The 15,238-nt window shown below is 38.3% G+C and overlaps 1 protein-coding gene across 1 annotated transcript; it reads left to right on the top strand.

The window, feature by feature from the left end:
- The first annotated feature begins 6,478 nt into the window (after positions 1-6,478).
- On the top strand, positions 6,479-14,650 carry si:ch211-288g17.3 (origin recognition complex subunit 4). Its single transcript, XM_017724353.2, has 2 exons — positions 6,479-6,587; positions 10,009-14,650. Exon 2 carries the CDS (start codon positions 10,071-10,073, stop codon positions 11,277-11,279), a length of 1,209 nt encoding a protein of 402 aa, XP_017579842.2. The 5' UTR covers positions 6,479-6,587; positions 10,009-10,070; the 3' UTR covers positions 11,280-14,650.
- The last annotated feature ends 588 nt before the right edge of the window (positions 14,651-15,238 follow it).

Genomic DNA, 15,238 nt, shown 5'->3' on the forward strand with positions numbered 1-15,238 from the left:
TTCTTGAGTGCTGGATCCTCTGATGTTAATAGTTGATATGAGTAGGAAAAGGTGTACAGAGATAGGTACACAGAAAGGTACACAGAGAACTAATGAAAATGCTGATATTTCAAAGAATCTCATAATTTTAGTTGTTGATTGTGAAGGAGGTTTTGGAGGGTTTGGATCTTATCACAATGACAAAGCTATGAGAGTCTGAGTCAAGCCTGAGACCTGGGCATGTCAAGTCTAAGTCAAGACCAAGACTTTGTAGTCTTGAGACCAGAAATGACAAGACCTAGACAAGGCTGAAAACAAATTTGCTCAAAACTAAAACTTAAAAAGTATAAAGGGAAAATAATTAAATTCATTTGTAGTTCTAGACATTCATTACAATTCAATGTACATCTACATCTAATCTAACACAATGGATCCAGGTAAATAAGGCATTCAGCAGCATCTGAACATTAGAGTCAGGTGTGTTGGAACTCTCCAGGAAGGTAGATCTCTAGGACCTGGACTGAGCATGCCTGAGGGACTGTTTTCATCATTTGTAGGTTTTGTTGATATTCAATAATGATAGGGAAAAAGTTTGCAAAAGTTTCCAATCACCTTAGATGGAGGCTTTGCAATTAGTTGTTATTAAGAACAATTTCTGAGTCCACCCAGGGACAACAATGTCCAGGAGTTGCTCAAATAGATTAAATAAATATATAAATGATAGATGAGTGAAACTGTATTATCTGTTGTTGACATAAAACCTGGTGAAACTCTCAGTTTACTTCAAATCTCTTAACACACCAGACTAGTCAGTCTCTTTAGCGTAATGTGTATGTAAATGGAAGGCATTAATAGCAGATTTTCCTTCCATACCCTAACGCATTTCTGAGCAAACAATATATCACACAGGGTCTCTGAGGTAACACAATGTTTTCGCTTAATGATAGGTGAGGGTACCAGAAGGGGAAGGAAAAGCATGACATTATTGTAATAGTAATAGTAATATTTTCCCCTGGTACATGATGATGTAAATCAGACAAAGAAAAATCAGAGGCTGGCAAAAGTCATTGTTGATTTTTATCCAAATGTATTGAGACATTAGTGATTTTTTCGATCAAGCCAGTACCCTCCTGTTGACATACCTGGCAGACATGGACAAGGCCTTAGCTGAGGAGTGAACATTAGTTCAGTTTAGATATTTTGTGAACAGTGAACAGGGCATTCTTTAACAGAAACTACTGAAATTTTTTATTTTTGTCAGTAGATAAGTGGTGTGATGTAGAAAGTGGGGTAGCAGAGAAACTTAATCCAGCCCTGCTGTTCATTGACAGTCTCGTGACAAAATGTGGACGCGAGTCCCACAACACAAGCAGAACTGTAAAAACTGGAGCAGAAATTGAAGTGCTTTTAAGGTTTACATTGTTAATCTAACCTATTTACGTTGCTTTGCTTTCTTTTTAAGAGTATTTTTTAAATGAGTATATCCAGTTAAATTGCTTCTTAGCATGCAAAGTATTATTTTAGGTTGACTTGACAAAGCATTTTTACCATGAAAGTTTTTTCAGCAAAACAATGTGATACTTTTGAGAACTTACAACATTGTTAATCTTCAGAGAGCATGAAAAGTCCCTGATAAATATTGTGTCCAAGAGTTTGTAGACACTTCATCCAATTCTTCTTCTGAAAGCGAGAGTATTAAAGTAGAATGCTGTCAATTTTTTAAAATATATACTGTATGTATAAGTACATTGTTGTGACATATTCAGAGTAGTCTAATGTGAAAGGGTTAATGGTAGAGAAACTTAGTGAGGTAACTTAGTTAGTTAACTGCATCACTAGTTAGTTAAGGCACAATTTGGTCTGCCTGAAGGTGGTACTGTAGCAAATTGGTTCACCCAGTTGGTCCTTCATTGCCTAGCAACTGTAACTTGGCCCGGGATACAGCATATTGTGTCTAGGAGATGTTTAAAATCTCATTTAATGTGTGGAAGAGTTTATTACCAAACTAGAAAAGAGCATTGTTAAACCAAACATTTTGCTTTCATTAGTCCTGCTCTGGCGAATTAGCCTGACTGTGAGTTAGCAGCCAGAAAATGCTGGAGTAGCCAACCACGGAACCCCCCCCCACCCCCCCACCCCCATTACCAAGGGGTATTTCGCATACTGGTAAACATCTCTTTCTATTGGCCAAGCTTTTTCCGTGGAGATCATAGAAGCAGTATAAGTTCAAATAAACCCTTTTTTCAGTGTTTTATGCACTTCAGCTGAATTCACTGATTGAAGGCTGTTGAATTAGAAACTGATACAGCTGAGAAATGCAGCCTGCTTTCTTACAGTTTTCAAGGATGCTACTGATGTGACAAGGCAAGTCAGTTGGTCTTTGTCATTCCTCAATATAACTTGTATACATTGAAATAAAATGGTATCATTATGCAATATACAACAGCAGCACATTACACAGGACTACAGTGCACATACACAACAGTGTGAAACAAGTGCAGACTATACAATAAATACACTCAATGCATCTAGAGAAAAAAAGTATATGTATTATATGGCCAAAGGTATGTGGACACCTGATCATAACACCAATATAAGCTTGTTGGAGATCCCTTTCCAAAAACATGGAGTTCCAATAATATGGAGTTGGCCACTCTTCTGGTAGGGCTTTTTTGGAGTGTCTTTAGGATTTTGTGCATATTCACTCAAAAGAGCATTTGTGACATAAGACATTGATGTTGTTCGAGAAGACAGTTGTCATTCTCATTCATACCATGGTGTTCATTATGATTGAGATCAGGGCTTGTGCTGGCCAGTGGTGGCCCTCTGCACCAAACTTGTCAAACTTGTCAGTCTTTTTAGACCTCGTTTTGTGCACAGTTGCACAGTCATGCTGGAACAGAAAACTGCTGCCACAAATTCTGTGTAACTTTATATGCTGTAGTTTTAACATTATATTTAACTAACTAAGGGGCCAAGTCCAAACCCTGAAAAACAGCCCTAGAATATTATCCCTCCTCCACCAAACTTTACTGTTGGCACTATGCATTCTGGTAGGTAGCGTTCTCCTGGCATCCACCAAATCCAGATTCATATATCAGGTTGTCCGATAGTGGAGCATGATCCATCAATCAAGAGAAGATGTTTCCACTATTCCATTAGTCCAGTCGCAGGGTGCCTTACACATCTCCGGCCGACACTTGGCATTGTGCATAGCGATCTTAGACTTGTGTGCAGCTGTTAAGCCGTGGAAATGGAACTTTCTAGTGATGCAACAGAAGACCATCAAATTTTATGCACTATACTCTTCAGCATTCTGTGGCCCTGCTCTGTGTTTGTATGGCTGAGCTGCTGTTGCTCCTACACACTTCCATTTTCAGAAGTGGACAAAGTACACATATCATGTACTTGAGTTAAAGTAGAGATACCCAAGGTAAAATATTACTCCAGTAAATGTAGAAGTCCTTACTCTAGACCTCAACTTGAGTAAAAGTACAAAAGTATTTGCCTTCAAATGTACTTAAGTATCGAAAGTAAAAGTCCTAAAAGATTAATTATGACTCTGATGTCCTGTTATCATTTTTATAACAAGACTCGCTTCATGAACTCATTTAATAGAACATCATTAATTAGTGACGCTGATGTCTATTAAAATGATCATAAGCACAAAACACTGAAGGTAAACAGTTTCCATCAGGGAGAACCGAGTGGCTCTGAAATCACTTTTACACACAAGCACAGTTTCAGTTTAAGATTACTTTGTAAATTAGTTACAAGTTGAATAAAAACTCAGAATCACAAATAAGTTTTCCTTTACTGTGTTGATCTGTAGGCCTCTGTTCATAAACATAAACTAACCCAAACTAATTTACTATAAAATGAAAGTGTTTGTATGAATTCAGAAAAAAAGAAACATGCCAGTCAAACTGCGTATGTGGACATATTTCTATATTGTGGTCTATTTACACAAAGTTAGTTTAGTTCATCATTTAGGTAGACGTATGTATTTTTACGCTGCTGCACTGACGTTGAACCGTGTGCTGCACTGGGTTGGTATGACCAACAGGTCAAAACCAGCTCAGAACAAAGTGACCGCTGTGCCCCAATTGGTGCTCTGGCTTTGCACTTCTTTTGTTTTGACATGTTACGTTTTTATACACAAAGAAACCAAAAGGAACGACAGATTTCTCAAAATGTAGTGGAGGAAAAGTCAGATATTAGACTCTGAAATGTAGTGAGTGAAAGTAAAAAGTCGCCCAAAATGGACATACTTAAGTAAAGTACAGATACATGAAAAAACTACTTAAGTACAGTAATGAATTACATTTTTCTTAGTTACTGTCCACCACTGTCCATTTTACAATAATTGCACTTGCAGCCAATGAAGCAGATCTAGCATCCAGTGCTGACATCCAGTGACATAAGTCACTAAGCACATCAGTATGACCCATTATACCACCAACAGTAATATATAGCTATACAATTTGTAAAACACATTGTAATACATATTGTTTAAAAAAGCCAGTAAAATGTAAAGTAAAATATACAGTATGCATCAGAAACATACTAAAGGTACTAAACTGTTACTGGGGTGGTACACTCAGGGGTATGTCTTCAGTACCCTTAGTTAAGGATAATAAATGTGCCATAATTCATTGAAATTTTATATTTTATATAATATTATAATATTATTATATAATGTGTCTGTCTTAAATATATTATATATATATATATATATATATATATATATATATATATATATTTTATATTTAAAGGTGTATTGACTCCACAGACCCTTTCTTGTTTCCAGGTTTTTTATTTTACTGTTTTGTTTTAAAACAAAACGTATGACATGGTACAAATACATTCTTTTCCCCTGGGAAAATGTCTTTAAGGTACACAGTTGGACGTTAAAACCACTGTTGTAGCTTTGGGGGCACATTTACACTGTTTGTTCCTTGATGAATGAAAATTGAACCTGCTCAGTACCTTTTTCTGACAGCGTGGCATTTCTTTTGTTGACAAGAGTGTTAATTAAATGCAGAGTGGAAAATGCATTTGCCTTCAGTGAGTTGAACCATTTTAGCTTGCAGGATTGCATGTCACTACAAGTAAATTCATATGCTTTTGTTTGCGTGCCTACTAGCATTCACATCACCAATACTTTCTTCAACTGCAACAACTCCTTTTGCTGGCTGTCAATCCCAAAAAGTTTCCAGGCATTTGGAAATCCAGAGTCAACTCCGAAGCTATGGACTTGATTCCACGCCGTCATTTTGTGAGATTTTCTGCTGTCACTGTTTAGACGGCCTGTCTGAAACATGCATCTTTCTATTAGGCATGACAGACTGACTGTATTTTACTTTGATCAAAGTGGGAAAAAATCATTTGTACAATTTGTAGCAAAGGTGTCAGAATCCGAGCTGAATCTGAAACAAAAATTCTGAAATTGAACTGTCCTAGATACAGAGCCCTGCTGGTCACATCCCATAAAATAAAAATAGCACATGGGACAGTAAGGTATGGGAACGAGATCCTAAAGCGTGGCCACGACTTACTAAGTTCTGGGAATGTGATAATTAAGTCATGACCACAACTTAGCAAAGCATGGGAACGAGATCCAAATGTATGGCCACAACTTACTAAGTCATGTGAATGTCACAATTAAGTCATGGCCATGACTTAGTAAGCTGTGGGAACGAGATCCCAATGCATGTCTACACATTAGGATCTTGTTCCCATACTTTACTTAGTTATGACCATGCATTAGGATCTCGTTCCCATGCCTTACTAAGTCATGGCCATGCCTTAACTACTCCCAGTCCCTCCCGGATGACCAAGCTTCTCACCCTATCTCTAAGGGAGAGTCCAGACACCCTGTGGAGGAAAGTCATTTCGGCCGATTGTATTCGCAATCTCGTTCTTCCGGTCATTACCCAAAGCTCATGACCATAGGTGAGGGTGGGAACATAGATCGACCAGTAAATCGAGATCTTTGCCTTGTGGCTCAGCTCTTTCTTTACCACAACAGACCAGTAGAGAGCCCGCATCACTGCTGACCCAGCACCAATCCACCTGTCAATTTCCCGCTCCCTTTTACCATCACTCGTGAACAAGATCCCGAGATACTTAAACTCCTCCACTTGAGGCAAGAGCTCATCCCCGACCCAGAGAGGGCTCTCTATTCTATTTCTATTTCTATTTTGCAGTACTAAGACATTATTTTGAGTAACTTTACTGTGAAACGTTCTTGTTACTTTGAGATGCTTTATGCATCTGAGAAAGATGAGAAAGTGTCTCAGTATAATCAAAAAGCAACTTATTTTCTCATTAATTTGAGAAAATATCAAAATATTGGCTTAGCATCTCAAAATTATGAGATAGACTGTCTTATGGTTTGGCGCGGTTGATGTCACTCCTAAACAGTAGGGGGCGACATTCCCGTCCACGCTGTGATGCACTACAAACCGAAATGAGACGGAAAAAACGCTTTTTTGTTTTTTTTAAATCATCACAGCCGCCAGCCTCTCTGTCCGGTGCCGTTTGCATCGAAATTCTCTCCAGTGCATGAGAAAGAGCCGCTCTGCTCCGACCAAACGGCCGAATAAGTAAGTGGAGCTGCACTCAAACCGTTTCGGCTGTTTCGGCGCAGCGCTAACGGCGCATTTCCTGCACGGAAAACTTGTCTTAGTTCGCCAGTTTCCATTTAGCGCGCTAGCCCGTTAGCTTCAGCCTTTCATTACCTGGACCTGAACACGGTGGTCCGAGGCGGGCTGAGCGGGGAGAGGGGGTCTGTTTATGTGCTGGAAACTGGCGTGTTATCCGGCAGCGTTTCGTCTCATGTGTCTGTCTAGTAGTTGGACTCAAAAAGAAGAAAAAAAAAACTAAACAAAATGTGGACATGTTCGGAGTAAAGCAGTGATGCTGCACTCACTGCTGTTTTCAGTGAAATTACAGGTCTCTGTCTCTTTTTCTCTCTCTGTCTCTTTTTCTCTCTCTCTGTCTCTTTTTCTCTCTCTCTGTCTCCCTTTCTCTCTCTCTCTCTGTCTTTTTCTCTCTCTCTCTCTTTTTCTCTCTCTCTGTCTCCCTTTCTCACTGTCTCTCTCTTTTTCTCTGTCTCTTTCTCTCTGTCTCTCTCTCTCTGTCTCTCTCTCTTTTTCTCTCTCTCTGTCTCTTTCTCTCTGTCTCTCTTTTTCTCTCTGTCTCTTTCTCTCTGTCTCTCTTTTTCTCTCTCTGTCTCTTTCTCTCTCTGTCTCTTTCTCTCTCTATCTGTCTCTCTGCCTGTCTCTTTTTCTCTCTCTCTCTCTCTATGTCTGTCTCTCTCTCTATGTCTGTCTGTCTCTGTCTCTCTCTTTCTGTCTCTCTCTCTCTTTTTCTCTCTCTGTCTCTCTCTCTCTGTCTCTCTTTCTTTTTCTCTCTCTGTCTGTCTATCTCTCTCTGCCTGCATCTTTCTTTCTCTGTCTCTCTCTCTGTGTCTCTTTCTCTCTCTGTCTGTCTGTCTCTCTCTTTCTGTCTGTCTCTGTCTCTCTCTCTATGTCTGTCTGTCTCTGTCTCTCTCTCTATGTTTGTCTGTCTCTGTCTTTCTCTCTCTGTCTGTCTGTCTCTCTCTCTTTTTCTCTTTCTGTCTCTCTCTCTTTTTCTCTCTCTCTGCCTGTATCTTTCTTTCTCTGTCTCTCTGTGTCTCTTTCTCTCTCTGTCTGTCTGTCTCTCTCTTTCTGTCTCTCTCTGTCTGTCTCTGTCTCTCTGTGTCTCTCTCTGTCTGTCTCTCTCGCTCTGTCTCTCTCTATATCTATATATATATATATATATATATAGATAGAAGCCAGTAGGTAAAACATTTTTTTGTATTATTATTATTTCTGAAATGAAAAAGAGCGGTCTTAGGTTTGTCAAGAAAGATCATGTTTTCAGAATGTGGAAAAGGCTTCATGACATAAAAATGGATAAATGAGTACCTGCAAGTGCTTGTATTTGAAGTGGTGATAAAATCTCATGGGCAATACACTGACACAAAAAACCACAAACAAAACAAGAAAGATTACAGTATATTATTAGTTATTTAATAGCGTTAATAGCTTCTTCTTGTGCCCTTCTTGAAATGTTATTGTACACTTTATTTTTAACTTATTTAGTTTTACCCCTGCGTTTGTAAGGAAATTCGCCAAATATTTCATTCCGCTCTCCCACCGCTATTTCTCTTAGACTGTCTCATGTTTGGCATTGCCTGTGTAGTTTCATTTGAAGTGATGAAGGGACAGGCTTAAATGACACACATTCAAAATATTCAACCCAAATCTCTGTCCTTGAGCTGGGTAGTGAAGATCAGCACTGGCAGAGTAACTGAGTTGCTACATGAAAGTGCTCTGTGCCTTGTTGGGCTGCTGGCCGCAGACAGTGTGATTTAGAGGTCACTGTGTGTCGGCTTTCTTAACAGTAAAGTATTTCTGATTTGGGGAAAATCGACTCTTATTGTTAGGTCAGTCTGACCGTTCATATAATACATACTTTTGTATTTAACCTTGCAGCAAAATTATTCTCCAAGAAATGTGTTAAGCTTGCGTAGATCATGGGATTTGCATGTCTTAGGTACTCTATGCTGCCTGTTTCTCCAGTTCTAAAAAAAGAAAAAAAATAATTTTTTTCTCTTTTAAAAACAAAAATTTTTCGTGTAGTGCCTCTGGGTTGTTATTGCAGAGTAATGCTAGCAACACTTCAAAGCACTCTTAAGTGTATAAAAGCCAATATGTTGATTTATTCAGAACAAATTAAACAGAATAAAAAATTTTCATAAAATCAGAATTTAAGAGAAGTAAAGTTTATTGTAAACATTTGTAAACAAGTCTGTGAGACCGAAGCAAAAACTTTTAGAACAGTTATCTTAGAGGCATCAGGCAGTTCTGAGATTTAGTTCCATACAGTAGTAGAAGTGTAAACCTAAGAGAGAGAGAGAGAGAGAGACTTTTTGATAAATAATTTTAACAACAAGATTATTATTTCTTATACAAGTAACATGCACCCCTCTGTTACAAAAGAAAATGTTAGCTTTGCTTCTTACACCTACTGTTGATTAGCAGTTCAACTGAAAACGGACTGCAAACGTTAAACTTCTCCGTGGGCAGGGTTAATTGTAAAAGAGTTGTAACAGATAGAAAAGTCTAGATAAAAAGCACAGTTCTGTGTTTTTGAACTGGACAAGTTTTCTGACGTAATTACAAAAGTCTATGTGCATCAGGGAAAAAAAGACGAAAAAAAAGGAAACAAAGTTGTCAACAACTGGCAAATGTATTTTAGGCCACAGCATACAACAGCAAATAATCAACACGATTACATTGAGTTTACATGACTTCTGTGGTACATTTCTGATGAATCTTTGCTTGAAAACCTCTGAAAAAATGAACAGTTGTGGATGTATGTGGGGGACATATGGACTTCTCGCTTTGTTTGTCTGGGGAAGCTTAGTTATGATATGTGTTAGATTGCTGTCAAAAGTCACAGATGGTGTTGCTATGCAACTATGAAAAGATGGCCAAAAGCATGTTCCTCTAAATTATTCAAAAGCATTAACCTGAATCTGATTCAGATTAAATTTGCCCAGTTTCATCCCCAAAACAGAGATACCTGGTATTAGTTCTCAATTTAAATAGAAAGTATTAATATTTGTTTAACTTAATAAATGATCTTTGTTCTTTTCCTTGTTACCAGCAGCTGTATTTAGGTTTTCTTTGTTTTTCTGGTGAAACATCAAACTTTGTGGGTCATTTAATGATGAATTACCTAGATTAGTGGTTCAAAACCTGGTCCTGGAGGACTTCCTTCAGTGAACATTTTAGTGTTTCTCCTGCTTCCATAAAACCTTAATCCAACCATTTGTTATTTAACAAACTTCTCTTGAGAAGAGTGAAAACATTAAAACACGTAGGGCAGTTGGAACTCGAAGTCCAGGGTTTGAAACTTTGTCTTTTTCTGACTGAAAGAATGTTGTCCTAATTCAAAGAATAAAGCCTTAATCCATTGTCTTCTTTTTTCCAGAATCTAGTGATTGGAAAGGCAAGTCTGGGTGGAGATCCCAGACCCAAGGTAAGCCTGAAATAATGATGGAAGTTGAGCAGAAGGACGGATCTGATAACAGTCGGGCCAATGGAAATAATCCTGCCAAACGTGGCAGAGGCAGGCCAAAAGGGTCAGTTAAGAAAAAGATTATCTCTGTCACAGAAGTAACACATAATGCCAGGACATCAAAAAGAGTGGATTATTTTTCACCTGAAACAGTGTTTAGACCGAAAGTGAAGAAGCGTGGTCGCCCTAAGAAGATAAGAATGCCAGGACGGCCAAGAAAGATCCCCCTTACGCCAGTAGAGGAAGCAGAGAGAATGTTGAGGTTGAGCAAGCAAAGGAAACGGAGGCTTTCTAAGCCTCTTGGGAGACCCCGCATCCATCCCCTCGTAAATATCCCTAAAGAGAAAAGGGGACGAGGTCGACCACGCAAATATGAACCCATAGCAAGAGCTTCTTCACAGAATGGTACAGTCAATGGAAACCTGAAGAAAAATATAAAGAGGATGTCTGAGCTTAGTGAGGCCATTCCTCGAAAGAGGGGACGGCCGCAAGGTTCATTTAAGAAGAAACGGGGTCTGGCAGCAAGGTCACCAGCAAAACGGGCCATTCAGGGGACTCCTAGAAAGAGGGGGCGACCTCCAGGTTCTGGAACAAAGATATCAGTCAGGCAGGAGTCAAAAGGAACTCCTCGGAAGAGGGGCAGACCCCCAGGCTCTGGAACGAAACAAAAGGTTATAACACAGGAAGCTGATGGAGCTCCTAGAAAGCGAGGGCGACCCTCAGGATCTGTGCTGAAGATAAAGTTTGCAGGACAGGAGACAGACGGAATTCCTCGAAAAAGGGGGCGGCCTCCAGGTTCCGAAGCAAAGATAAAACTGTCATCACAAAAAGCAAATGGAGCCCCTCGAAAGAGGGGAAGACCACCAGGTTCTGGAAAAGCCAGTACTCATACAAAGGAGACCGAAAACAGTGATCTGAGCAGCAGCAATGCCATCTCTGCCAGCAGCCATCCGCGTAAGCGGGGCCGTCCTAGCAAGGCGAGCCTTGCTGAAGCCTCTGCAGTCAGTGAGGTGAATGAGACATCCGCACCTAAACGACCCCGAAACTCATTTGCCTCATCTGAGTACTCAGGTGTGGAGGCAGAGACAGTGGCAGATGCTGAAGACCAAAAGGCCAGCAGGAATGATGCTGCAGAGAAGGCAGCTGAAGGGGTGGTTGGAGGGAAGAAGCATAAAAAGAAGTAAATCGAGTGCAACAGAGCACAGAATATTTTTGAATGAGTTTTTAACAAAATGAAAACAAATTGTGTCATCCTGAAGGTTACCTTGAAGGTACCTTTTTATCCGTTTTATTTTCTTTGTCGCTTGAGTTCTGTGCCTTTTGCATGTGTTTTTAAAGACAGTTTGGTGTTCTGACGTTCTGCTCCATGAGCTCAATCTTAATCCAAAGTGAAAAGCAGACCTTTTCAGAAGTCCGTTCTGAGACAAAAAGGAACGCCAGAGAACTAAAGGCACTTGATTTTGTGCCGTTACAAATAAGCTGTTTGCATGACTAGCTTGTCATCCTCCATAAGCAAGACGTGAATTTGGAATTTTTTAATTGTGCGATTTTACCAGGTAAGAAAATAAGAGTTGAATTAAGGATAAAACTCAGTAACTGCTAAAATACAGTGTCATGTATGATGTACACTAGTGTGTACTGATTACATCCTTGCTAGGAAAGACTTGATGGCTAGATTATGTAGCAAGAATGTTGTTTGGAGGGTCAGCAGTTTTGCTCTTTCTCCACACCGGAATTTTGTAGATCACTTAACATCGTATTTAAAAATTTCTTGCTAAAACCCGATTGTTGCAGTTTTTAGTAAATAAAACCGTTCTAGTTAGTTATCATTGCATCTTAAGCTTATGTTGTCATTTATGTATCCAGTAACATCTACATAAAAACTGTAAATGCCATATTTACTCTGTTGATGGGTTTAAATGGCTTACATGGATCGAATTTGCAGGTTGAACAGGTTTGCAAGTTTGTTTGCATGTTTTGTTTTGTTATAGGGATATGAATTTTGACCGATAACTGACCATTATTAGTCAGTGATTAATTGTTAACCAATAAACCTTAACTACCTTTGAAAACACGAAACACAGCACTGTTTTAAACATGACTTATGTTATTGAATGAAAAAAATGCATTCTAGTGTCACAGATATGACGGTAACCTAATGGAGTCTAGTACTTATTACCTAGCCCATATTATTAAACTTAACAAACATTTATGGCCTGACTGGGGCCAAATGCATAGTGTAAACAACAGTCAGTGTAAAGTCAGTAGTTCACAGCTCTTTTAAGCTTTTTTTTTAATCATGGAACTAACTACATAGGGTAACCATTAGCTAACAAGCACTTTTTCTGCACAGCTTGGCCCTATCTTCAACAAAAGCAACATAAAATAATAAAAAGACAGCACTAACCTTCTTGTGATGGTGCTGTGAGCTACTTATTGGATGGTTTCATCTCTGCAGTGTCCCAAGTCGACAGTCAGAAAAGCGGAAGTTGAATTTAAAAAATAGTCTGTTCAAATATCAGTTGCTTATTAGAACGCAAATAAATGTGTAAATATATAGTGTATGTATTTGTTGGTTAACGCTTAATCAGTTAATCGGTTAATTGTTAAGATCCCCCCCTTTTTTTTTGGGCACCTTCTACTCAAAAACAAATGTTTTATTTTTTTATGTTTTTAACATGTGAGGACATATATTTTAAAGAAAAGGATTATAATGTACACCTTCTTCCCTTCTTCTATACATGGACTAAATTAGAACTTCTGAAATTATTTCTGTGAATGTGAGACATTTCATATTTTATGTCTGTTTAAATTGATCCACACATTGTGAAAGATGACTGGTCCTTTACTTTCAATTTCTGTCATTCATGTGTTTTGCCTTATGATACATGTGTTCTCATAGGAGTGAGAATATGCCATGTTGTTTTTTAAAAAAAAAAAATTACAGAAATGTTGTGTGTGCTATGTGTGATGTTTTTAAGCATTTTTGTGATGGTGCTATCAGATGTTTCATTGGTGCCAAGAGAGTAATGTGAAGGAGGATACCACCCAAACTCTAGAAAGTATTGTGCAGTATGATGTTTATGGGGGGAATGGGTGTCTTTTATGTGTTTTATACTTATAAAATACTGTCATACTTTGTTTTACGGAAATCGCCTTCCAATAAAGACGTTTGGGAAAATTGAAGTTTTGAAAATGGAAAATTGAAACGTAGTTTTAGTGAATCGAGTGTTTAAAAAGTCAGTGTACCCCCCCCCCCCCAATCCCCTTGTTTTTCTTTAAAACAGTTGCACTTCACTTTGATATTGTAGCACTTGTAACACTTTACTGTAGGGTGTTGTTCATAAGGCTACGTAACACCTACATAAGCTTGTCTTGACAACTGACACAACTCTACATAACTCTTTATAAGTGCCTTCTACATCATCTGTCATAAAGACTAGCTGACTTTGATCGAAATTGGCAAATGTAACCTTTATGACAGATGATGCCTGTTGGAATAAATGTTTATGAGCAGTTATGTAGAGTTATGTCAGGCGTCTTGACAAACTTATGTAGGTGTCATGTAGCCTAATGAACAGTGCCCTACAGTAAATACTACCATAGTTTCTTTTACTCATTTATCTTAAAACTGATTTTATTAATTCTTCCTATGTTTCTTTTTTTGGTTTTATTAATTTCACGTTTCATGACTTTTTAAGAATGACCGTTGTAATTACCATAGCATGACCAAGTAAAATGTCGATGTGGTATTAGATTCTATTTCATAGCTGAGAGGACACCTAATTCAGCATGATTGATTCGCTCGGCCACAGTTAGAAATACAAAAAGAAAGAAAATCAATGGTATGTTCCAACAATACCTATTTAAGTATTTTGACTAAACGTTACTATGTTTCTTTCTCACCTTTTCCTAGGCAATATACTCCCATCTGGCAGAGTCAGGCTCTTGGTATTTTTCGTGCGTTTCATTGTGTGCCTGGTAAATTAGAAAGATGCATTGATGTGCATCAGATGAGGCATTACCCTTGTTGATTTGATGGTGCTGTTATATAATAGGGTAGAGGTTAATACACTGGTGTTTGGCTGCAACTAGTTCAGGAAATAAAACTCAAAAATCGCCCTGCAAATTTGTTTAATTGCAATTAAACAAGTAGGCTAGTCTACGTGAACATCACTTCCGCACAAAAAAAAACTTTTTAAAATTGCAGCTCGCACTTGTGGGATATGGTGTTTTATTTAGTTTAAGTCAATGTTTATGATGCCTTGTTCTTTGAAACATTTTAAGCAGTAATCATGGTGGTCTCTAGGTGAAACAATGTGTTAAAAAACAACTTTTTTTTCTAAAAGTACTGACTCGCCACTTTTTTCTTCTTATTTTTGCTTAGTCTACTTGAGAGTGCCACAGTGCATCGACTCATGTTCTACTCTAGCATCTTTTTAGATGTTTGATTTAGGTATTAATCTGTACTTGTAACCATTAGATGCTGTTTAATGTGAGTTCTTGTATCTCTTGGGATGTTACTTTACCTTAATAAAATAATCATGTTCAATCACATTGTAGTGATTTATTTAGCCAAGTTTTGCTTGTTATTTCGCTCTTTAATATTACCTTATATTTACTATTTTGGAAGAGCATACAGGTACAGTAGACAGTAGTCTTTATTGCCTTTTAATTGGTTTTGTATGTAATTACATTTTAATGAAGTTTTTAAAAAAAAATTTATTTGTTAATTTTATATTTTGCATGATGTGTCACGCCTACTGGCCATTCCTTTATTCAGAGATTAGCTTCTCCGGAATATTGAGAAGCTGACTTCTCCCACACTCCCACACCTGCCTACAGTCTGCTCATCAGCCAACCGTTATAACCCAGACTCTTACTCTGCCTACTTGCGAAGTATTGCCACTCTCAGTGTCTTTATTGAGTTGTTATCCCTATATTTTGGTCTTTCCTGGTTTTTTGAATCTTTGCTTGTCTCTACTCTGATTTTTGCTCTGTGGATTTTGTGCATTAAAGATTCTGTGCATTTGCATCACACTACCCTGTCCGAGTGTTACAGAATACCTCGCCAGACCTATGGATGCAGCAGAGAATGCAGCTCTTCTAGAGGTGGTTGCTGAACAAGGCCGAGCTGTGCAGG

This window comes from Pygocentrus nattereri, chromosome 1, assembly GCF_015220715.1.
Source record: "Pygocentrus nattereri isolate fPygNat1 chromosome 1, fPygNat1.pri, whole genome shotgun sequence".
In the NCBI taxonomy this organism is placed as follows: Eukaryota; Metazoa; Chordata; class Actinopteri; order Characiformes; family Serrasalmidae; genus Pygocentrus; species Pygocentrus nattereri.

Coding starts and splice junctions, on each gene's coding strand:
- si:ch211-288g17.3 (XM_017724353.2), top strand. CDS start 10,071: ATGATGGAAGTTGAGCAGAAGGACGGATCTGATAACAGTCGGGCCAAT.